At 41.2% G+C, this 23,557-nt stretch overlaps 1 protein-coding gene across 1 annotated transcript; it reads left to right on the top strand.

The window, feature by feature from the left end:
• Positions 1–18,257: 18,257 nt before the first annotated feature.
• On the top strand, positions 18,258–20,043 carry LOC307078149 (uncharacterized protein; the record flags this gene model as incomplete). Its single annotated transcript, XM_079739783.1, has 5 exons — positions 18,258–18,288; positions 18,415–18,474; positions 18,745–18,864; positions 18,982–19,182; positions 19,736–20,043. The coding sequence occupies 5 exons, from the start codon at positions 18,258–18,260 to the stop codon at positions 20,041–20,043; spliced, it is 720 nt and encodes a 239-aa protein (XP_079595909.1).
• Between the last annotated feature and the right edge of the window lie 3,514 nt (positions 20,044–23,557).

Genomic DNA, 23,557 nt, shown 5'->3' with positions numbered 1-23,557 from the left:
TAACATATATGGAATCAGGGTGTCAGCCCACATTGTAAGCATGTACATACCCTATTGTGTCAGCTTGTAGTAAGTAAGCCCCCTCTACCTCCCCTTAATTTCAAATTGATATCTATACTTAGTATCCAAATTCCCTAAAAAGGAAAAAACAAAAAACAAATTGTATTCTTCCATATCTCTATCTTTCCCTTTAATCAAATCAGCCAATTAATTAACCATATTAATTTAAACCAATAGTTTCCATTGGATGCCATCTTCAATCCTTTGTCCCTAAATGCTCCCCTTGGAGGAGCAGGTCGTAAGGAAATGTGATGCAACACAACGCGACACAACATGACGCTTTCATGCTCAGTGTAGCTCCCAGGTTATTATTAATGTTATAATTATAAGTAGCGTTACTAGTATTATTCATATTTTAATTGTTATTATTGTTTTGTAATGAAAGGACAACTGATTTGGCTGATTTATCAGTATGTCACTCCTTCTTGTTTATAGCTGGCTGTTTCCGACCGTCCTCTTTGTTCCCTTCTCCCTCATTTCATCATCTCTACCTCTTGTCTCCCGTGTCACTTCCTGATCTCTGCCGTCACAAAGCAATGTCCTTCCAGCTCTCTCAATCATTTGCACACAGGCAGTGCTGGAAGCCATCCAAGCTCAGTCCCCTGAGTACTGGCTGGGCAGGTTCCAAACTGGCTTCCCCGGCTTCGGTACTGGGCCTGTTGGCCTGAGAATAGGTAGCTCAGGGAGCCCATTGTCAAAGAGAGATTAACCACACAGGGAAGCCATTGTTGCAGATACACACACACACACACACACACAGATACACACAAGCATAGAAACACACACACACACACACACACACACACACACAGGTTGATTGAGTCTACACAAGTGAAAATGGCGGTGAAGGCATGAATGCAAACAAGAAACATAAGACCTAATTGTCAAACACAAAATGCTCCAAATACATCCATTATTTAACTAGAATGGGAAGGTGAAGATTAACTAACTGCTGGTTGCATTGTGTGTGTGTGTGTGTGTGTGTGTGTGTGTGTGTGTGTGTGTGTGTGTGTGTGCCCGTGCATGCGTGTGTGAGATTAAGTGTGTCGTGTGTCCTTCTAATCTGCTGTTGACCATGTCTCAGCAATATAACACCTAATGTTGGAGGTGCAAGTCCTATATCATAGTCCAAAGTATGGCCTGACAATCAGAACATGCAACAGATACACACACAGAGTGTTGACAGAACACACACACACACACACAAACACACACACACACACACACACACACACACATTGCAGATGCTAATCCTCACACAGCCAGTTAGCCAAGCAGCCAGGAGACAGGATATAATGATTTGATGAATGATAAGAAAGAGAGAGTAAAAAAAAGGGAAAAAGTGGGAGTGAATGAAAAGGGATGTTTGCTTTCTATGTGCCACATGCAACGTAGACAAACACACACACACATTCAAACACACAAATGTTTACACAACAAAAAAGACACTGTACCACTATCTTCCCATCTTTCCTCTCGGCTCCCTCCTTCACTCCAATTTTTCCGACTTCACCCCTCAACCCTCTCCCATTAGAGCCCCTCCCACATCCCTCCCACATCCCTGTGTGTGCACGCACACACAGGTTCACACACAAACCCACACACACACCACCAACACCCCCACAGACTCCATGCTGCAGCTCACAAGAGAGCTGGCACACTTTGGAGGATATATTTAGAAATGAGGTGCAATCCCAAGGCCAGCAGAGAGAACAGAGAGAAGAAGCTCCTTCACTCACACACACACACACACACACACACGCACACACACACACGCACACACACACACACACACACACACACACACACACACACACACACACACACACACACACACACACACACACACAGAACGCACACACATACACACACACACACACGTGTCTACACACATGCAAAAGTACACACAAACAAACTCAAATACAAGCACGCGCAACCCCGTACGTGTCACACATGGACATGGTCTTAACACACACACACATATACCCAGGCAGGCACGCAATCACCCGCACTCACACACACCACACCACAAATGAGCACACAGAAAGGGCCATTTTCACACACACACACACACACACACACACACACACACACACACACACACACATGCACAAAGATGCTTGAATCAAAACTTATTAATTCCAGTATAAAGCAGTCAACAACAAGTATCATGGGAGGGTTTGTTTTCCTTGTGAGAAGGAGAAGAGGATAGAAGGGATGAGATGAGGAGAGAGCGGAAGACACTAAAAAAAAAGGAAAAGCAGACACGAGAGAAATAGAGAAGTGATGAGAACAGAAGAGTAAAGACAAGAATAGAAGGATTGGGTGGAATCTTAATGTCCATGGCGAACCCCTGGAGTGAGACAGCATGTCGGGGAGGAGGAGGAGGAGGAGGGGGAGGAAGACGTGGAGAAGGGGGAATTTTGGGGATATGTGATGGAAGATGAAGGAGAAAGGGAGGGGTTTTGGGGCATTAGGAGGGGTGAGAGGGAGGAGGGTTCTTGGCTCGTTTAGTTTTAACGATGAAAACCCATCATCTCACAGACAGACACACATACACAAAAACACACATGCCTCAACCTTTGCGTGCAACAGCCTCTCTGCATCATTGCCCATGCCTGACCAGCCTCTCCCCTCCTAGGCCTTCTAGCCTCTCCATCTCTCCCTCCCTCCATCCCTCCCTCCCTTTCTCTAACACTCTCTTACACACTCCCGTACCTTCACTTATCTGCTGTTATTTCCATTTCTTCTCTCCCCCCACCTCTATCCCCCTAACATCCCCCCAGCGCCCCCCATCCCTCAGGCCTGCACTCCAGTCATCCCTCTCTGCCCCGTGCAATCCATTTATCCATCCAAACATTAATTTAAGGGACACACTCATGCATATACACTGATTTGAAGCATGGCTTACCACCCGAATTCCTACCAGGAATCAAACTACCAACCAGTTGGACCGGCTTCAGCCGCCCTCCTCCGAACCACTCAGGAGGACCATCCTAGGGCCTGTGGCTGCTGTCAGCCGTAGGGAGTAGCTGGTTCCAGTTTTTATCAAAGCAGCGTTGCATTGAAAAACGTGCTGGAGCCGCTCTACCATTAAAAGCACATTAACGCCTGTTTAGCCCTGTCACAACACTGTGGCTTGGACCAGAGCTCTCCATTAGACCCATTATGCACACGCGTGTGTAAGTGTGTGCGTGTGTGTGTGTGTGTGTGTGTGTGTGTGTGTGTGTGTGTGTGTGTGTGTCTACATGTTCAGCTGTCGTGTCTATGGTGTTTGTATTCCTAGTCCCTTTGTCTGTGATTGTTTGGAAGGCAAAATTCTACGGTGGCGCGTTGCATTCACATCACAAAAAAAAAAATCTGGTTATCTCGTAAATATGACATAAAGAACTCATAATTATGAGAAAATATCTCATAATTACGAGATCTTTATGTCATAATTACGAGATAATTATCTAATAATTACGAGATCTTTATCTTTCTCATCATTACGAGATAGTTATCTCATAATTACGAGATCTTTGTCATAATTATGAGGTAATTATCTCGTAATTACAACATCAGAATCCCATAGCCTAGTCTTCCACCACATGTTGTCCAGTTGATTGTTGGTCAGTACTTCTGTAAAGATGTAAAGAAATTGGCAGATTCTGAGTTTGCGGTTCAATAGATCATCAGTGAAACATCGTTGTGACACAATTGACTCCTCTAGCTAAATGTAGTATCCTAGAGAACCAGCTAAAACCTTGTTTTCATCCAAACTAGCCGTCTTTAGCGAACGGTGAATCGCATTGGCTTCTATGATCTGTCGGCTTTCAGCAGCTTTCAGCTTAGGGACCGTCTGCAAAGTGCAAAACGGAAGACGACCACAATGTTCAAACTTCAATAGCGTCGCCATTATTGACTCTAGAGCCCCACAACTTGTTCCATATAGTCATGTCCTCTATATGGTCTTACTACGACCTTTAGTTTTTAAAAATATATCTCAACTTATTTTTAAGGATTTTTTATTTAGCAACAATTTCAATAGCGTCGCCATTATTAACTGTAGAGCCCCAACACTTGTTCCATATAGGCATGACCTCTATATGGTCTTACTACAACCTTTAGTTTCGAAAAATATATCACTTATTTTTTTGAGGATTTTTTATTTAGCAGGAGAGATGGCAAAGGATAACAGTGCATCTATTTGTCATAACTCTACCTTTCAACAACACCACCAAAATAAATAAACAAACCAAAAAATATGGCTCATACATATTCCTTGGATTTAATTTGTGTTCACAGACATTAATGTCCAATTCAGTAAAGACATGCCTGATGCCTGTTTGTGCTTAAGGGAGCTCTTCTGTGTGTGCACTATGATCTCAGGCAACTGGGATTCATGTTGACTTATGGGTTCATATGGATTAATACAGATGGAGAGAAAGACATCTTTCTGCTACTGGGAAAATCTTGCCGGGGTTAAGTACTTATGAATATGATGTCTGATAAATTAGATAATATGTCGTCTGGCAAACAAAAACATAGAAATAGACTTCCTGAAATCAGAGTAATCTCTTGAGCTTTGCTATCAATTTAAATTTAATTTTGACACATATAAGCCTATTTTATACTTGGGGGTCATGGTTTACCCACACAATAACATCAATAGACACACATACGCAAGTATTTTTTATGTGTTTGTGATTAGTGTGTGTGTATGCATATTGCTCCCCCCCCCCCCCCCATCTTCATGTGTGCATTACTCTGCTACTATAAGCGTCAGCTTCATTCTGCGTGTCGATGTGAAGAACAAGCACACATACCTGTGAGCCTGAGCTTGCATGTCAATGTTGTACTTCCTATAAGATAAAAGTAATTGGACACCAGCTTAATTTCCCCCCCACCAAAATATGAAGCTGCATTCCTTCTGGAGTCGAGCACTGGGATGTGAATATTTAAAGGTGCTTGAACAGTCGCGGCAGGGGAGGAGAGAGACTAATGCATTCCACTAATGACATTGAGGGCCCTATTTTATCAGTCTGAAATGCAAGTGAGAAGCGCAAAATGGAAGTAGCTTTGTGGGCGGGGCTCTGCCGCTGTTGCTATTATACTGGTGGATAAATTACTCTTGCGCCCGACGCAAATCTAAAAAGGGTTGCCCTGAAGTAGCCTAATTAACCGTATGTGTGGTTTGGGCGTAAAGTGCAATAAACCAATGAGAGTGCCATCGCCCTTCCGCTTTAAGAGCCATGAGCGCATTTGAACCTGACTAGTTGATATTTTGACAGCGCGTTTACAGTCTCCGATGAGACAGATGCATGACCACATGAATGTCAAACTTCAAATGGCTCAGTTTATGGCCAAATAATATGCCCTAATTCACACATGGAATACCGTTTTCTTCTACAACTTCCGAAATACTAAGTTGTGTAAATTGCGGCAAAGAAAACACGCATATGATATGCGTTCCTGTGGCCTTAACTGTGGGTCTATTTAATGATATGCGGCAATACATGAACACACCTCGTTTCTTACCAATATTGTTGTCATGATCCGCCCCTGGTTTTCCCATTCACCTGCCTGCCACCCTGGGAGAAGGAACCCCGATGTCGCGTCCTCCTCCTCTACGGAGGAAGCAATCTCTGAGGCCTCGGAGGAATTCTAACCCTCCTCCGGGCCCCCTCCACCCTCCCTGTTCGATTTAGGACGTCTGGAGCCGTCCCTTGCCGGGGGGGGTACTGTCATGATCCGCCCCTGGTTTTCCCATTCACCTGCCTGCCACCCTGATAACTCCCAATTAACCCAACCACCTTCACCTGTGTTTCCCCTACATCAGTCCTTTCCTCCCAAACATTCCCTGCCAGATTGTCTCTTGTGTTTCACAATGCTTTCCCGCGATTCGAATCCTGACCTACCACCTATCCTGCCTGCTCTCTGATCCCCGCCTGTCTGACTATTCTACCGGTTCCTGATCCCCGCCTGTCTGACTATCCTGCCTGCTCCTGACCCCCGCCTGTCTGACTATTCTGCCGGTTCCTGATCCCCGCCTGTCCGACTACCCTGCCTGCTCCTGATCCCCGCCTGTATGACTATCCTGCCTGCCGATCCTGAATCCGAATAAACGATTGACACTGTTCCACGCTCTTCGCCCGTCTGTGCACTTGGGTTCAGCCAAACGCTCACGTTACAATTGTATACATTACCGTTATCGACTTGTGTTCCTTATATGCATGTGTCCTCCCGATAATGTACATTGCCATGGACTGTATTATGCCTAACGTGTTTAGTTTGTGTGTGTTTAAACAGATGGATGCACACACGTGCGCCTGCATTCATTCATTCTTTTTAAAACTCACTCGCGGTAAAACTATGTTTTCTCACGATCAAAAAGGCCTACTCATTAATCCTTAAAGTAATGGGCTTGTACACGATGTCTGTGTCAAGAAAATATGTGTTTGCTGTAAAGTGTTTGCAGATGCGTTGATTTAAATACAACTTAAAACCGATGTGTCAGCTGTTCTTTCACAAATAATTTGACTAACGTTATCATTTACCCTAAACAAGATTTTGTTTTGGAAGGCCTACTTTGCTCGAGTTTATCATTGTTATTATTATTTTAACGCATGGCATAGCCTACTACAGTGTTCATTCATGCAGCCCCTATGGAAAGAAAATTTCAGTTCCGACCTGCAGTACGTCAAAATAGCAACACCAACTGCGCTATCCGCTAGTGCACTTAGACCAGGTATTTGTTGCTCAGTTGCGCAACTTCATTGATCTGTAAGATAGCACCAGGTATCATTTGCGCCGGAACACACCTCTGCTTTTCGCCTACACGCCTCTCAGGGCGCAAGTTTTGTGGCGCAGGTTTGCTGCAGGGAAAAATCGGCTTTGCGCCGGGTGCAAACTAGCAAAGATACATGTATCGTTGTAGAAAGTAAATTGCGCTGGATGCAAGATAGGGCCCTGAGTTTACTGCTTTCACAGAGGCACTGTGAAGGTGGAGCAATGTGAAGGTGGTGCGAGAACGTTTGCCTGGTGTTCAAAGTCCCCTCCTTCGTGTTAACGCAGCAAAGAAACGCATACAGAAAATCTAAATAAAACACAAAAACAAGCTCAGAGGGAATCAGACAGGAGACTTTGGCCACACATTCAGATCTGGAAGATTGCCATATAACCAGCCCTGTAGGTAGGATTTGAGAGTTCTAAAGTGAGAGAGCAGGAAAGAGCAGAAGCTACCATGAATTTAACTCAACAATAAAAAACTTGAGTTAAATTCATGTCTCTATGCAATTTAGAAGTGTTGTAACATGCACCTGAGATTTACAGGCAAGATGGCTTCCTCAAACCATTCAGAAAAGAGCGACCCTGATTGGTCAGAAATGTGCTGGTAGAGGTCTAAAATCTAAATTGGCTCATACAGAGGCAGGCACAGTCAACTCAAAATGCATATTCTTACAGCACAATTCACTCACTAATAGATCATGGATGGCTATGGGATTTAAAACTATAATAACATTGAAATACTAGCCCTTAATTATTATCTGCATTACCTTTGTATGATAATATGTGAGGAGGGGAAAATATTTTATTGGTCATCATGCAATTAGGATTGTCAACCGAGATGCACAAAGGACATACTGGAGCCTGTGTTAGGGTAAATTCGTCTTGGATTCAAGCCTTTCGTTGAATTTGCATTGCGATTTTATTTACAAAGCTGAAACATTGACAAACAAGAATGACAACAGAAACTAACAGAAAACAACTATACTAACTGATGTCAGTGTATAGTTGGAAAACATGTCGTTGATCACAAGCTGCAGTCTAGCCATCCTCGGACCACACCAGCCTGTTTCTAACTGTTGGAAGCCAGGGCCAGTTGAGCTTGACCCTCAGCCTCTGGGGCCCACTTAGACCCACATAAGTAAACATGAATATACACAGAACTAGAATTGCCAAATTATCATTAATGTCAAAACGAACTGGGTGTCGGTTTACAATCAGTGGTTTGCTCAATCAGAGTTTCAATGAGCATTTTGCACACATATCAACGAACGTGAAGCGCAGGTTCAAACAGTCAATAATCAAATATGATTGTATTCTGGAGTGCAGCCCAGAAGCCACTGTACCACAGCCTGGTTCTGGGCCCCAACCTATGGTTGGAGAAGCAATGGCTTGCACTGCGAGCACCTGGTGCCAAAGTAGGCCACTCTTAGATACTGTATAATCAGCTCAGACAAAGGATCTGTCTCGATAGTGTAGAGGCCCTGCACTGGGGGACCCTTGTGATTTATTTTTTGACTGTGAAGAATTGTTCCAAACAGGGCACCACTGCATAAGAGATGATCCTATGTCTCTGATATTTGCTTCACAGCAGCTGAATAAATGGCGACCAGATGCTTTCAAAGGAGCCCTGAGCAATCCTATCCACTAGCAATGTAATACATATCACTCACGGACTGCTGAGAATAAGCTGTTGTAATGATCTCAGAGACACACACACACACAAAAATAAATCCACACAAACCAAAACCAACACCTCAGATACACAAATAACCTGCCGACCCGCCTTTAAATATTGCCATCCAGACACTGTTTAAGTGGCTCCACTGTTCTCTTCATGAGCTAAATGTACTTAGCATTACACTTAGCCTGCTGAGAAACCCTTACCAATTATTATTCCTTAAGAAGAGCTGCTCCGTAGAGGCCTTGTGCGGAGAACAGGAACTCTGCACCATGCAAAGATGAAGCGATACATGGAGAATTGATGGTAAGTGTGTGTGTGTGTGTGCATGAGAGAGAGCTAGAGCAAGAGAGAGAGAGAGTGGAAACTAGCGAGCACTTCTGACTTCGACAGAACGTCTATCTGCCATCTAACCGTGGTATACATTGTCTTTATCTTACCATAGCTTGTTGTCTTTATGTTGTGTAACTATAGTATAAGTCAGTGGTTCTCAAACTATGGTACAAACTATCGCGTACCACTGGTGGTACGCGATGCGCTTGAAGTGGTGGCAGAGGATTTTTTTTTTTTTTAAAAATCGTTATATTAAAAACAATACTATACAAAATGCTAGTACGAATGGAAATACATTTATCATGAGATCATGTTCTCATTTGCTGTGTGTGTATGTGTATGTGCTTCCGTGTCTCTGTTCTAATGCTACCACTTTGTACAGCTGACAACAGCTACCAGTAAATAATATTATTTTTAAGAATAAATGTGGATCCTGCATTAGATGTGTGTAGCTGAATAGGGCTGCAGGCCTACGCTACTGTATGTGGTTATATTTTATAACATCTGTCATAATGGTGGTACTTGGGGAGACAAATATTTTCTGTGGTGGTACGCGATATAAAAAGTTTGAGAACCACTGGTATAAGTTATATGGCCCCTAGCAATTTGGGGGATTCGACCATGCAATCGACATGATAAAAGAAGGACAGTGTACCATTTGAGAGCTAAATTACACAACTAAAAAATGTATTTGCTTTTGGGAAAGCCTGTGAAAATGGCTGGTTGTGACAGAACCGAATGTGTGAAACCCCATTAATTTTCCCATAAGGAATTACTTTGGCAACATGGGCAGGGATTACGTCACTTGAGAGGTCTATTGCCCTAATCCTCCTTTTCCCCCTCTTCCTGCTCTCTCTCTCCTTGTAAGCAAATTCCTCACATGAACAGGAACAGACTTCCAATGGACTGAACAAAACAAATTTAACATCTAATGATTTTCCATATCTTGTTAAAGATTTACAATCTTTAGCCCACTTATACAGTAAATATCCATATAGAAACAAGCCTGCCTGCTTACAAGCAGCCCACAAATCATGTTTTTATCAAATCAACGTAAGGGGTACAAATAACGGAATCAAAGGAGGGCAAGTGAGTTGACGGTGAAAACACAACTTACATTTCCACCGATCGCTACACTTTGGATTGATGTGGAAGGGATGCAGTAGGACGAGCAGCCCCCCTGCATGTATTATTAGTGGATTGGTGTCTTGTGTTGTGTGATGCAATGTACAATGTGCTAGTCTATCACACTCAGCATCTGATCCCCCTGCCCCCTGTGGTTCCCCCACCAGTACATCCCTTCCCATTCCTGCTGAGAGCTTCCTGTTGTCTCAAAGTATGGCACAGAATGCAGGGACAGCTCTGCAATACTCATCATCACCTCAGCCAGCTGTCTGCTAGGTCGAACTTAACGCAAGCTCAGAAGTTGAGTACGGCAATGGGCTCAAGATTCCTGGAGCTTCACTGGTTTTCACTCACATCAAACCGGAGTTGATCTCACTTCAAATATAGTCAGATTGCGTTTGACCTAGAGCCCCATCGAATATGCAGCGCTACGTGAGGTGTCAACTAGACTGCTGTGATGCTGTGGAGAATATGCATCTGTTCATATTCACCTACGTGTGCATGTGTGTGTATGAAGGTATGAATACACCTAAAGTGTACAGTACACTCAATGTGTGTTTGTGTTTGTTTGTGTGTGATTATGTGTGTGTGTGTGTGTGTGTGTGTGTTTGTGTGTGTGTGTGTGTGTGTGTGTGTGTGTGTGTGTGTGTTTGTGTGTGTGGGTGGGTGTGTATGTGGAGATTAATCTGGTTTGTAGTTTTGGTCTCTATTTTTATTGTGTCCTATCCTACATATTGTCCAATATACTCAATGATTTGAATAACTTGAATTAATCTCTGTTCATCCCACTGGTTGTAAGGATCTTTTATTGATTGTTGCTTCATTTACCCTGTGAAGCCGAAGACCCTTTGCCGAAAATTGTCCCCTAAGATCCAGTTTCAATCTCTCTCATTATGGATGAACATGGAACTACAGCACATTATATGCATCTTAAGCTACAAATTGCTAAGGGAATGCATCACATTTCTTTGCATATTGCTGTAACCACACAACAAGAGCATGAGTAAGAAAGAAAAGACAGGTCGAAGGGGGAAGAAGAAGGGAGGAGGAAGGAGACAAGAAAGGGATGGGAGGAAGGGAGAAGGGGTTATGCCTGGGGGGAAGAATGTGAAGAGAAACACTTCTATTCTGTCTTATTCTGAGTTATTAATTAAGCCTAATCAGACTATATAGCGCTGATCAGACAATAGTGGTATATCCAGCATTTTGTATGTGTGTGTGTGTGTGTGTGTGTGTGTGTTCCTATAGCACACACACACACACTTACACACACACACACACACACACACACACACACACACACACACAACACACACACACTCCTCACCCGCTTCCCCTGACAATCACTTTAGGTTGAGCTGCCTCCGTAGCTTCTGGCTCAGGATGAAGGCCCACGCTGTGGCATCCTCTTTAGGTTCATAGTTTGTGTATCACGGGTAGCAGCAAGCTCCCGGCCAGGCACAGCGATGAACCCTGTGGAGGGAGGGGGACACAGTCTGGGTGACCCTCTCTTTGAAGAAAGACTCTTTTCACAGTCTACCTAATCTCTAGTCAAACAACATGTCCAATCCTGACCCAGGAGACGGCCCTCATCTCCCTCAACACACACACACACATACACAGACTCACACATACACATACAGACACACATACATACAAACACACACACACAGAGGGCATACACATACAGACACTGATCACCACAAGAGAGAAGAAACAGTGAGGGATTTAGTGTGAGCAAGAGAAAGAGAGAGCGAGAGAGAGAGAGAGAGAGAGAGAGAGAAAAAAGAAACACAGTATAATAATAACACATTTGTGTAAATGTGTCATTATTGTATTGTGTTTTTGCATTAACTGTTTTTTATTTGCCCTATTCTTTGGTACCTTATGTTGTGTTTGTGCTTTGACAATGTAAGAGGGAAAGAGAGGGGAAAGAGAGTGCACTAAAATGTAATCTTGATGTTCGGTGAGAGACAAACAAAACACCTCCATGGCATACAAAATTCTCCTGGATCTTTTTGAAGCTCCTTTACATGGACTCGGTGGAACATGGTGCCTGTGGACAAAGAGTACCCAGGAAGACACTGAAGGGCTTAGTAGGGCCCAGAGGTCCAAGCAGGGCCAAGGGGGCCGCGGTCTGGAGTTAGCCAACGAGAGTCCGGAAGCAGGAAGGACGTTTTTTTCCGTCATCTTCCTGCCTACACCCGGGTCACAACCCTGTCTCTCCATCGCTCTCATTCACACACAGACACCCAGACAAACACAGATGAACACACACAGACAGACAAGCGTGCGCACACACTGTAGAGAGGACCAGAATATGTTACAGATCCTCACCCCAGTAAACAATCCTGTTTGACAGGCCCTGTGAGACACAAATACACACACACACATAGACACACACACACACACACACACACACACACACACACACACACACACACACACACACTAACCTTTGTTCTTCCGAGGCTTTACCCTTTCATGTCAGAATGTTTGGCCCTATTTGTCAAAAGTCAGTCCCCCGATGGGTCTGATTTGGACTGAACCATTCCTCATCAGAGGAGGGGTGGCCAGTGAGAAATAAAATCCACTGTAATATATGCTGCTGTACAAAAGTTTGTTTACTAACAAGACAAAGGGAGTTCTGGGGCACATGGAAAGGGCGTGGACACAGAAGTAGGGATATAGGTTTAAAGATGAAAGGGGAGAATAAAAAGAATCAGAGGATGAGTGAGGATGGGCTTTTCCTGCCTTTCATCCTGCAGCAAGCCAGTCAAAACACTGGGGAGCAACCCTTTAACTGTACGCCAAAATTTAGCCTGGCAAACACACATCCACACACACACATTCACACACTCACATACATATACACATTTATACCCTCACACACATCTATACTTATACACAAACACACACACACACATACAGGATTCTTCAGAATCACTATGGGATCTACGTAGAGAGGTGATTGATATTCTGCATATCTGCAAAACGGAGGTGGGCCCAGAAAGCACCCACACACACGCAGACACACACTTGAATGCACGTACACACTCCCTGTTTAAACACAAAAGCACAAAGACCAGTACAAAGTAAAATTTATTGATTGAGTTATTTAATTTATATGAGTATAAAAAAAAACTCACACAAAGCATATTTGTGTGAGTTATACGGTGTCGGTCTCTACGGTTATTATAGCCCCGACAGTTACATGGATATCATGCTTCCATCCCAGCCACTCCGCCTACCTCATCAGCCTATGTTTAGGGGCCATGAAATGGTTCCCAACCCAACACCAACCCAACTAATAACGACCACCAACAAACACACTCACACACGGTAACACTTTATATTAAGGTACACCTATTCACCATTAATTAGTTGCTTATTAGCATGCAAATTAGTAACATATTGGCTCTTAATTAGTCATTATTAAGTACTTATTAATGCCTTATTCTGCATGGCCTTATTATACAACCAGTAAGCCATTAACTAAGAGTTTTCTCTCAATAACCTCAGAATTATTGCTTATTAGCAGTAAGTAAGGAAGTTGTTGCATACGAATTATGATCTTAATATGCTTTGCTTAGTATGGACTTTATAAGGTGGTAGTACCACAAGAATAGTTATTCTCCCTTAATAACACTTAATGAATATGGTCTGTTCTTACATAAAAAATACACAAAACTACAAGTGTTAATAGTGTCCAAATAACTCTAAATTAAGTCTTTGTTACTTAGAATATGTTCCCCATACTAAAGTGACATCTTGATCATTACTAATTCACTAGTAATTGAACACTTATTAACCAACACATGTTCCCTAATCTAAAGTTGCCTCCTTTTTACACTTAGTTAATATATTATAGCACATAACTACTGCAATGAACAAGCGATGGGTTACACCTTTGAAAAAAATGGATCTATCTATAGGTTCCCTCTCATTCAGTGGTAGAATAACAAAGACAGCACAAGTACAAATACCTTATTTATTAAACCACTGGTTCAGGTTTTCCCAAGGCTGACAACAAATACTGCCTGAAAATTCAAACACTGACAAGTATCAATGTTTATAAACATGTCATACAATATGGTATCAAATGTATAAGCAGGTCATACTGTATGATAATACAGGTACTCTATTGTTGAACATCTGTGTGATCCTTTAACCAAAATCTGCCTGCTTAAAAAAAACACAATATAAAATACTGCACAATATTAAGTACAAAAATACAATAAATTGCACAATCTAAAAAATATAAAACCTGCACAGCTCAACATGAACTTGCTCTTCATCAGCTAAACTACACATGTCAAAGCTTAGAACAAATGTACTGAACTGTACAAACATTGCACTTTCACAGCCTAAACTTGCTCTATAATTACTGCATCAGGTTGATTTATTTCCCGTGCACAAATATTTCACTTTTCCAATACAATATAACAGAATTTTAACTGAACAAAGAAGCTCACTTGCATTTTAATACTTTAACAGGGGAAGGAGTTGGCCTTTGGCCTTCAGGTCCATGATAATAGTATTTTTCTCAGAGGTAACAGTACATTTAGTGTGTCGAAACTTTTGACTGGTAGTATAAATATCAACTTGATATCTGCATCTACATTTCAGACAGGTTTGAGACTGGATATTTTTTCCTAATGTCATGCAAAAGCATTCCAAGTGTTCCGTTATTGTGATGTTTTCCACGCCAATAAGTCCACTCAATTACATCTAAGTGATCCCTCAACAGTTTTTGTGTGCGGTTCCCTCTTTGTCTCCAGATAGTTGACTTGCAAATAACCCAAAATCTCTCCAGGTTTTGTGTATGTGCACCTGTAACAGGGTCGACAAAAAAATCTTGATGGTTGATAGTCAGGTGATTGTACCCTTCATCCTGAAAACGGCGGTAAGACCTCCACCCATCTGAAATGACAGAGCTTCCACGACGAACATACTTCTTTATTAGAGGCAAGAGATGCCTGACTGAACGGTGATGCACAATCTTAAGAATGGGTCTCCTCCTGTCATTCTTAATCCCTAGCATTCCGAACACCCAGGAACTCCTGTTGCTTGCCCGTCCTCTGTTGTACTGAAATTCACAAGAGCAAATATTTCAAAATGAGGACAATGGCACTCACAATACAATGATTCTGCAATAATGGTGGGAAATGGGAGAGAATAAATCATAAGTCAAAAATTCAAAAGTTCTCTCTAGCTTTGGAGTAGTGGTGCATGTTTACAAATATTGAACTGTTCTGGGGTGTAGGAATAATGTGGTTTCTTAAAACTGACATTCCCCTCTATTGCATCAATGAACTACAATGTATCTTATTTCATAATGCAGTAGTTACTTCTCGAGATACAGCAGATACACCTCCAAGCACCTCAGGCAAAAACAGGTTTTAAATGTATGTATTGTCTCTACTTTCAGTAGCTGAGTTTAGCTCAGACTTAACCAACATCGAATACAAGTTTTTAGACACAAAATCATGTATTTGGCATCAAAGTAATACTCATAATTGTTTAAGTAACTTTCATACCTTTCTTTTATGGCCAAATTTGCTTTCATCTATCATAACAATCTCTGCTCTTTGTCCAACAGTCTGCTTGCCTCTTCTTCTCATTCTTTTCATTCCTGATTTGCAAACTCTCCGCAGCTTGTCTGCAAGTTTACTCAGAGTTGCAGAACTCAGAGTAATTCCTTCCTGCAGCATGTCCACTTGTCTCAGTCGAAGGCCTTGGGCGAATCTGTAATAGATCAACCAGATAAATATTTCAATGGCACAATTTAGAAGTGGGGGGTTAAAAACAATTTCTTAAGTTGTCATAATTATAACCATAATTTCTCATTTGCAGTCCCACTTGCAGACACAGCAGATACTCATAGCCTGAATACAAGAGTGTATTTAACCGGAAACAACAAATCTCAAAAGCAAAGTAGGGTGAAGAACATTCCCTGTATGAGGGGAGGAATGGAATAAAATCCCAAAACAAATAAAATCTGCTGTATCTTTGAAGAGTTTTAAGAAACAACCGAAAAAATGGATACTGAGTAAATTAGCACAGTGAAGTGTCTGTTTAGAAAAGTTAAGTTCTTTTGAACTTGTGTGGGTTTTTTTCTCGCCAATGAATTAAGTTATTTTGAGACAATTTCCGGGAACCACCTAAAACCTAAAAATCCACAAGACCTTTGTACTACATTGGACTCTTCACAACCCAGTACTTATACAATTACACATAGTTGATAAATTCGACCAATGTTCAGAATTCTTCCCATATAATGTATAAACTCATGTCTCGTAAGCATTGGCTCTTATAGGACCCATCCCAACCAACAGTATAGTGAGAACATTCAAAGAAAACAATATGGTCCGAGTTTGTCTTTGATGGCTTTTGTTATTATACAATGTAAAACCACGCACCTGTAGATGTAATGCATCCACGTATGCAGTCGAATGTGAGAATTCTCAAACATTGAGCCACTTCGGATGGACCTCGACACCGTTTTCCCTTTGTGACAGGAATCTCGGCATGTCCTGATGATTAAATCCAAAGGTTAATGTAACAAAATAAAAACCTATGATACTGTGCTGATTTCACTTAATAAAAATGTAACATAAATGAAGATGGAGAGGGGGACATAGATGTTTATGTATAAGTGTTGAAACAGCTAAGATTGGGATTGAACAAGGTAGTAGTCCTTGTGATTCCCTCCCCCCATGCAATCTCAAAGCACAACAGAACAGTCCCATTTCTAGGCCTACTTGACAAGTAATATCTACAACTGTTACACCTTAAATTGGGACATTTGAGTAAATTTAGCTGTGTCTACTCTACTCTACTTGTCACCACTTGTGCTTACGTGCCACGCAGCATGAAAAGGGTGATATCAATCAATTAATCCCTGTGCATGTACAAGTTTAAAGTCAAGCTGATTGGTGGCATGTTTTGTTAAATAGGTGAACAATATGACCAGGAATGTGATCTAAAATTGGTAAAAAGGCATTTTTCATTTCAGATTTTGTACACATATAGAACTTTGTGGAAACATTAACACCCCTATCTCTACCAAATAAACAGTAGCTTACTTAAAAATTAAAATTTGCAGCTGTGTGTGGGATTTGTATTGTGACTGTCTAGATGTGACTTAGCATATTTTGTGTGTACACCACTCATAACTTCTGTATTAAAAAAATTGTCGTAAAATATAGGATTTGCCACTGAATTCTAGCAGATATAATTGGATGGCTGCATGCTGCACACTCCCCTATGCTTACACACAAAGAAATAATTAATAAATAAGGCACATGTCTAGTTGTTCTACTCACCATGCTGCCTCCTTTTTGCCATAGGACCGTTTCAACGTCATAACATGAGAGCAAGAGGGGCATTTCATCCATTTTCGAAGTAGGCCTTCTTTCATTAACCATCTGGTGAACTTGTAGTTTTCCTTGGGGCACCGTCTAAAATGCATTCGACTCAAAAACTCGTAACCCAACAACATATTTGTTAAACCTATACCTATGGAATAATATTAGATTCAAAGCTCATAATATTGCCCCGCGCACCCGTCTTCTTTGATGTCTAAATGTGTAAACAGTCTCGCAGTCCTGCATCAAAGAATGGCGCGAAGTGCCATTACAGTAATTGACATAACAATCTACCAATCCGTAGCCGTGTTCGCCGTTGCTCTCATCCAATCATTGACTGTTACTATGCTGTCATGTGACATCCTCATCCAATCATCCAAAGGGAGCCACCAGTCACGTCAAAGATTCGGAGAAGGTGGGTATTTGCCGTTTCGTTCACAGTTTGGAGAGTGAAGAGGGAAATTCGTGTAACAAAAATGGTAAGTTAAGCGCTAGCCTGTTAATTGAAACTCCCCCTGAGTTTTGTAAGCACATCATAACGCCCGTCCTCGGGCCGTTTACATAGTTAAAGAGTAGTAAACCCTCCTATTTATCTACAGTGTGTAGGCTAATTAGCTAATGTAACGTTAAGCTAGCTGAGTGCGTGAGTGTGCACGTGAGCTGGGTGAATATTAGGAAAGAAACTGTAACATTAACATAAAATGTGAATGTAGGTGCATATGTAATGCTTTAGTATGAACCATATTTTGTAATGAAAAATAAATTATGCACTATGCAGTCATTCGAACAAGAAGAGCTTTTGAATCTTGTGTAGATTATTTAAGTTACATTTTGCCGGTTATAGTGACATGAATTTATTTATATTTTTACAGCCTAAGGCCAAGAAGAAAATGTCCCTAAAAGTCCCTAAAAATGACTCGATGACAGAGGTGACCAAAAATGATTTGGATGGTAAATTTTTCTTTGTCAACTTTCAAGTAACTTTAATACCTAAATAATTAGCTTGTCCAAATGTGTTTAAACATTGAAAGTCCTCTATTCATATGTTGATTTTGTTGTACCTATGCCATACTGTAGGTCCTGAAGTTGAAGGAAGCTCTGCTCCAAGTCGCAGCAGCATAAGCAGCATTGGATCAGGTAATGATTTCTCATTTTCTAGCAGTGTATCTTAGCAGAGTTTCATTTTTTGCTAGGGATTTTTCCTGCCTGAGATTAAAGTTGTTGGCAGATTTTGTCAGTATACATGTGCTTACAAATCAAGTTGAGGCAGCCGCACACACCATATCTGGTCCACTACCTTTGTTACATGCATGTCATTCTCTCTTTCTCTCTCACTCACTCACTCACTCACTCAATACTGTCAAATCATAATATTTTTTGTATCCTGCTCTCATTTTTGTTTTTAAGGATCAATCTCCAAAGTGGAGTTCCTAGAAGCAAGGATCCAATGGCAAGAAAAAATAATAAAGGATCTTGAGCAAGAGCGCAATTTCTTGCGTGAGCAAATCATGGGAAAGAAGAAATCATGTGAGTGATTTGGGAGCAACTTGTATCTGCAAAATGTAATGTAATTGTAATGAAAGGTGTGATATGTCTTCATAACAATCTGATCTTTGTCTCATCTATCCTCCTATTTGATCAAAGCTCAACCAAAAGTATTTACTTTGGAGGACGACGACGAGGATGACGATGGTAACATGGATGAAGATGACGTCATTCCCCCATCTTCTCCAAACATCAGTGAGTCCTCGGACAGTGATGTTGTCATCCAAAGACGGAAGAAACGTTGGACACAGCCACCTGCATCTGCAACTGTGGCTGTGCTTGGAAAAGCTCATGTGAGAGGTAAGAATGGCATAACTTGAACCACCTGCCCTGTTAGCAACAAGTGGTCATGAAAAGTAATTATTAATAAAAGCATTGGAAGAGCTGTTAAAAATATATGTTCTGAAGTAATTATGAGGCAAAAATACAGATCTTCAGTTCTAGAGTCTGAATATACTAGGAATTTGATGATAAATAAAAATTAAATGTCTAAAGTAAAAAATGTGGCTTTCATCAAGAATAAAGCTTCATTTTATTTTGCAGCATTCACACTAATTATTATTCAACATCAAATGTATTGCTAGAAAGATTTGTCTCTCAGAAGTAAACATAATTCTGAACCGTAAGACTTACCAACTAAACAGATCTTAGAGTATCATTTTTGTATTGAATTCTGAACCACATATTGTGCATGTAATCATATCAGTAGATGAGCAGATTGTCCCATTCCTAGAATATGCTTCATACTTTTATCAAAAGAGAAGTGACCGGTTTGAGCAATTTCAGCTGACCTTAAGCCGTTGTTTGTGCTCATTTCTCGTGTTCTTTTGTTTTTGTTTTATATATTTTTCAGCAAAAGGACCAGCTGAGGTTATCAGCAGATATAAAAAAGTCTTGAAAAGCTTAAGCAAAGTCCGCACCATGACTGAAGCCTTCAGAATCAATGGCGTGGACCGGGGAACCATCAAGATGACTGCTGCAATTGCAGAGCTCAGCATTGTGGATCCTGAAACCTTCAAGACCCTGAAGTATGATCCTGCAACTGAGACCCTGCAGTCCTTTGCTAAGAGGTGTGCAACGCACATTACCCCTGAGAAGAAGAGCATTATAGAGGACATGAAGGCCAAAGGCCAACTCCTCCCCTTGTTGATGAAATATTAAAGACTTAAGTGATCTGCTTTGTTCAGTTAAAGATCGGTTGTATTGTATTGGAAACGTGAAATATTAACCTGTGCAGATTTAGTTATATCCTTGTTAGTGCACAGGGGAAATAAATCACCTGATGCAGTAATTATAGAGCAAGTTTAGGCTGTGAAAGTGCAATGTTTGTACAGTTCAGTACATTTGTTCTAAGCTTTGACAAGTGTAGTTTAGCTGATGAAGAGCAAGTTCATGTTGAGCTGTGCAGGTTTTATATTTTTTAGATTGTGCAATTTATTGTATTTTTGTACTTAATATTGTGCAGTATTTTATATTGTGCTTTTTTTAAGCAGGCAGATTTTGGTTAAAGGATCACACAGATGTTCAACAATAGAGTACCTGTATTATCATACAGTATGACCTGCTTATACATTTGATACCATATTGTATGACATGTTTATAAACATTGATACTTGTCAGTGTTTGAATTTTCAGGCAGTATTTGTTGTCAGCCTTGGGAAAACCTGAACCAGTGGTTTAATAAATGAGGTATTTGTACTTGTGCTGTCTTTGTTATTCTACCACTGAATGAGAGGGAACCTATAGATAGATCCATTTTTTTCAAAGGTGTAACCCATCGCTTGTTCATTGCAGTAGTTATGTGCTATAATATATTAACTAAGTGTAAAAAGGAGGCAACTTTAGATTAGGGAACATGTGTTGGTTAATAAGTGTTCAATTACTAGTGAATTAGTAATGATCAAGATGTCACTTTAGTATGGGGAACATATTCTAAGTAACAAAGACTTAATTTAGAGTTATTTGGACACTATTAACACTTGTAGTTTTGTGTATTTTTTATGTAAGAACAGACCATATTCATTAAGTGTTATTAAGGGAGAATAACTATTCTTGTGGTACTACCACCTTATAAAGTCCATACTAAGCAAAGCATATTGAGATCATAATTCATATGCAACAACTTCCTTACTTACTGCTAATAAGCAATAATTCTGAGGTTATTGAGGGAAAACTCTTAGTTAATGGCTTACTGGTTGTATAATAAGGCCATGCAGAATAAGGCATTAATAAGTACTTAATAATGACTAATGAAGAGCCAATATGTTACTAATTTGCATGCTAATAAGCAACTAATTAATGGTTAATAGGTGTACCTTAATATAAAGTGTTACCACACACACACACGCACACAGACACACACGCACACCAGTGCACACACACACACACACACACACACACACACACACACACACACACGCATACACACACATCAGTGTATGTTTGGGGGGCATGTAAGTGTTAGGAGCAGAGAGCCCATTAATTCAGCTCATTTAGCCTCAGTTAAGCCACCAAACCTTTCACTGCCCCTATCCACTACAACATACAGCACTACCAGCCAAACTCTTCTATGCGCTCCTGTGTATATTGCATAATGTCACTGCACTGGTAAGGTTTGAGGCGCCTGTCACACTTTTTCTTCACAGAAAAAGAAAATCTCTCTCGCTCTCTCTCTCTGCTTTTTTCCTTTTTCTGTATTAATTTTTAAGTCAAGTCAATAAAATGTACAGTTTAACCAGAAATATTTTGACAGACATCATTGCAACAATTCAAATGGTGGAATATGCATGCACACATCCACACACACACAAGCTGTCACACACCCACAATATCTCATAGACAGACATAAACAGATACATACAAAAACACACACACACACACACACGCACGAACGCACGCACGCGCACACATACACACACACACACACACACACACAAACATCTATATTTGAAATGCTAGCTCGACAGGGGGGTTTGGTAAAACAGAACCTGCACTATTGTCATCAATGGTATTTTCTCTTTTGGTTGTTATTTGTATTTTTTTTTCTCAGTGATAAATCAGGGTTAGAAAAATCTTAATATCTTTCTTTTCCTCTCTTTCATTAACCCAACTCAAGTTGTTCTGACTGGCTGTCATCAGATTGTCGATTTGATTGGTCTGGCTGAACCGCTGCTCATTTAATGGAAAACTCTGCGACACGGTGTATACTTACACAGAAACACATAGAAACACACACACGTACATACACACACGCTGAAAGACACACACAGATATTTACCCTGAATACATGCAAGATGAATGGCCTCCTTGCTTCATGGAGCACTCCTTTAGTAGATGGTTTTAGGGGATTGAGATAGCAAAGAACAGACCAAAGTTGGGGGCTGAAAATACTAACGTTGACGCATTCCAAAGGGAATGTTTATTGTTGTTGATTTCATTTCAATTTCATATCAATGATTTTGTGCCAGTTTCAATCTGCAACCAGCAGATCATCAGAGAGCGAGAGAAAGAGAGACCAATGCAGAGAGGAAGGGTTAATATGTGCAGGGCGAGGGAAAGACATGTGGTAACCACCACAGAGGGATGTGTCATTGTGATTTGACCCTAAAAAGAACTGAGATGTAAGAGAAGGAGAAATCCAATAATATAGGAAAGAACTCTGAGACACAGACCTTAATTCCCCTAACAGAGCTTTAACAGCGGTACTTAGCATGGTTCCACATCCGTCCTTGTTCCAGGAAGCCTCCCGGCTCAGGGAGTGAATGAGGAGCGAGATAGAGAGAGAGAGGGAGAGAGAGAGAGAGGTGGTGAGTAGGCAGGCGGGTGGAGGGGGGGATGTAATATTTCCGTCTCTTCATTTTGTTTACAGCGGTCGGCAGTAATAAAATATCCTGGCCCCAGTGTGCTGCCTCTACTTTACAGAAGCCTGGACTTGCCCCGAGCACAGACAGCAGGAGAGAGAGGTAGAGATAGAAACAGAGAGATACAGAGAGAAAGAGAGAGACACAACTATTCTCTGTTTTGGCACCGCAGTGGTTGAACAAGCTCCCTGCTGATGTAAGGACCGCAGAGTCGCTCACCAGCTTCCGCAAATTTCACCTGCTCAGAGTTCACCTAGACTCTGAACAGACTCTGCATAGCCAACCCGTCCCAACCCTCATACTTATTGTATGTTGTACGTCCTGTCAATTAATGTAAGCACTATGTACTTACATTATGTTTGATGTATTTACTTATAGTACTTAGTTGTGTATCATCTTATCCTAGCTACCTTTGTTGTGTACAGGGAATGGGTTAACCTTGTGATTGTTAGTGCTTTGCACTTGGTTCAATTTACATCCTTACTTTACCGACAGCAATATATTGTTTCACTTTCTTATGGCAAGTTGCTTTGGATAAATGCGTCTGCTCAATGCCCTAAATGTATACATAAATGTGTATTTAAATGAGAGAGAGAGAGAGCGAGAGAGAGAGAGAGAGAGAGAGAGAGAGAGAGAGAGAGAGAGAGAGAGAGAGAGAGAGAGAGAGAGAGATTGATGCAAGGACGGAGAAACTAAATGTACCAAGGGTAGTGCCTGCGGTTGGGCTCACAGTCAGGTGGATGACATACACTGAGGCAGGTGGACAGACCTACACACGGACATACAAAGACACTAGAGTTTAATCCCAGTATTGC

Source organism: Pollachius pollachius (assembly GCF_949987615.1).
Source record: "Pollachius pollachius genome assembly, chromosome: 7".
Classification (NCBI taxonomy): Eukaryota; Metazoa; Chordata; class Actinopteri; order Gadiformes; family Gadidae; genus Pollachius; species Pollachius pollachius.
Note: the sequence above shows the minus strand (reverse complement) of the source record. Positions and strands in the feature narration are given on the sequence as shown.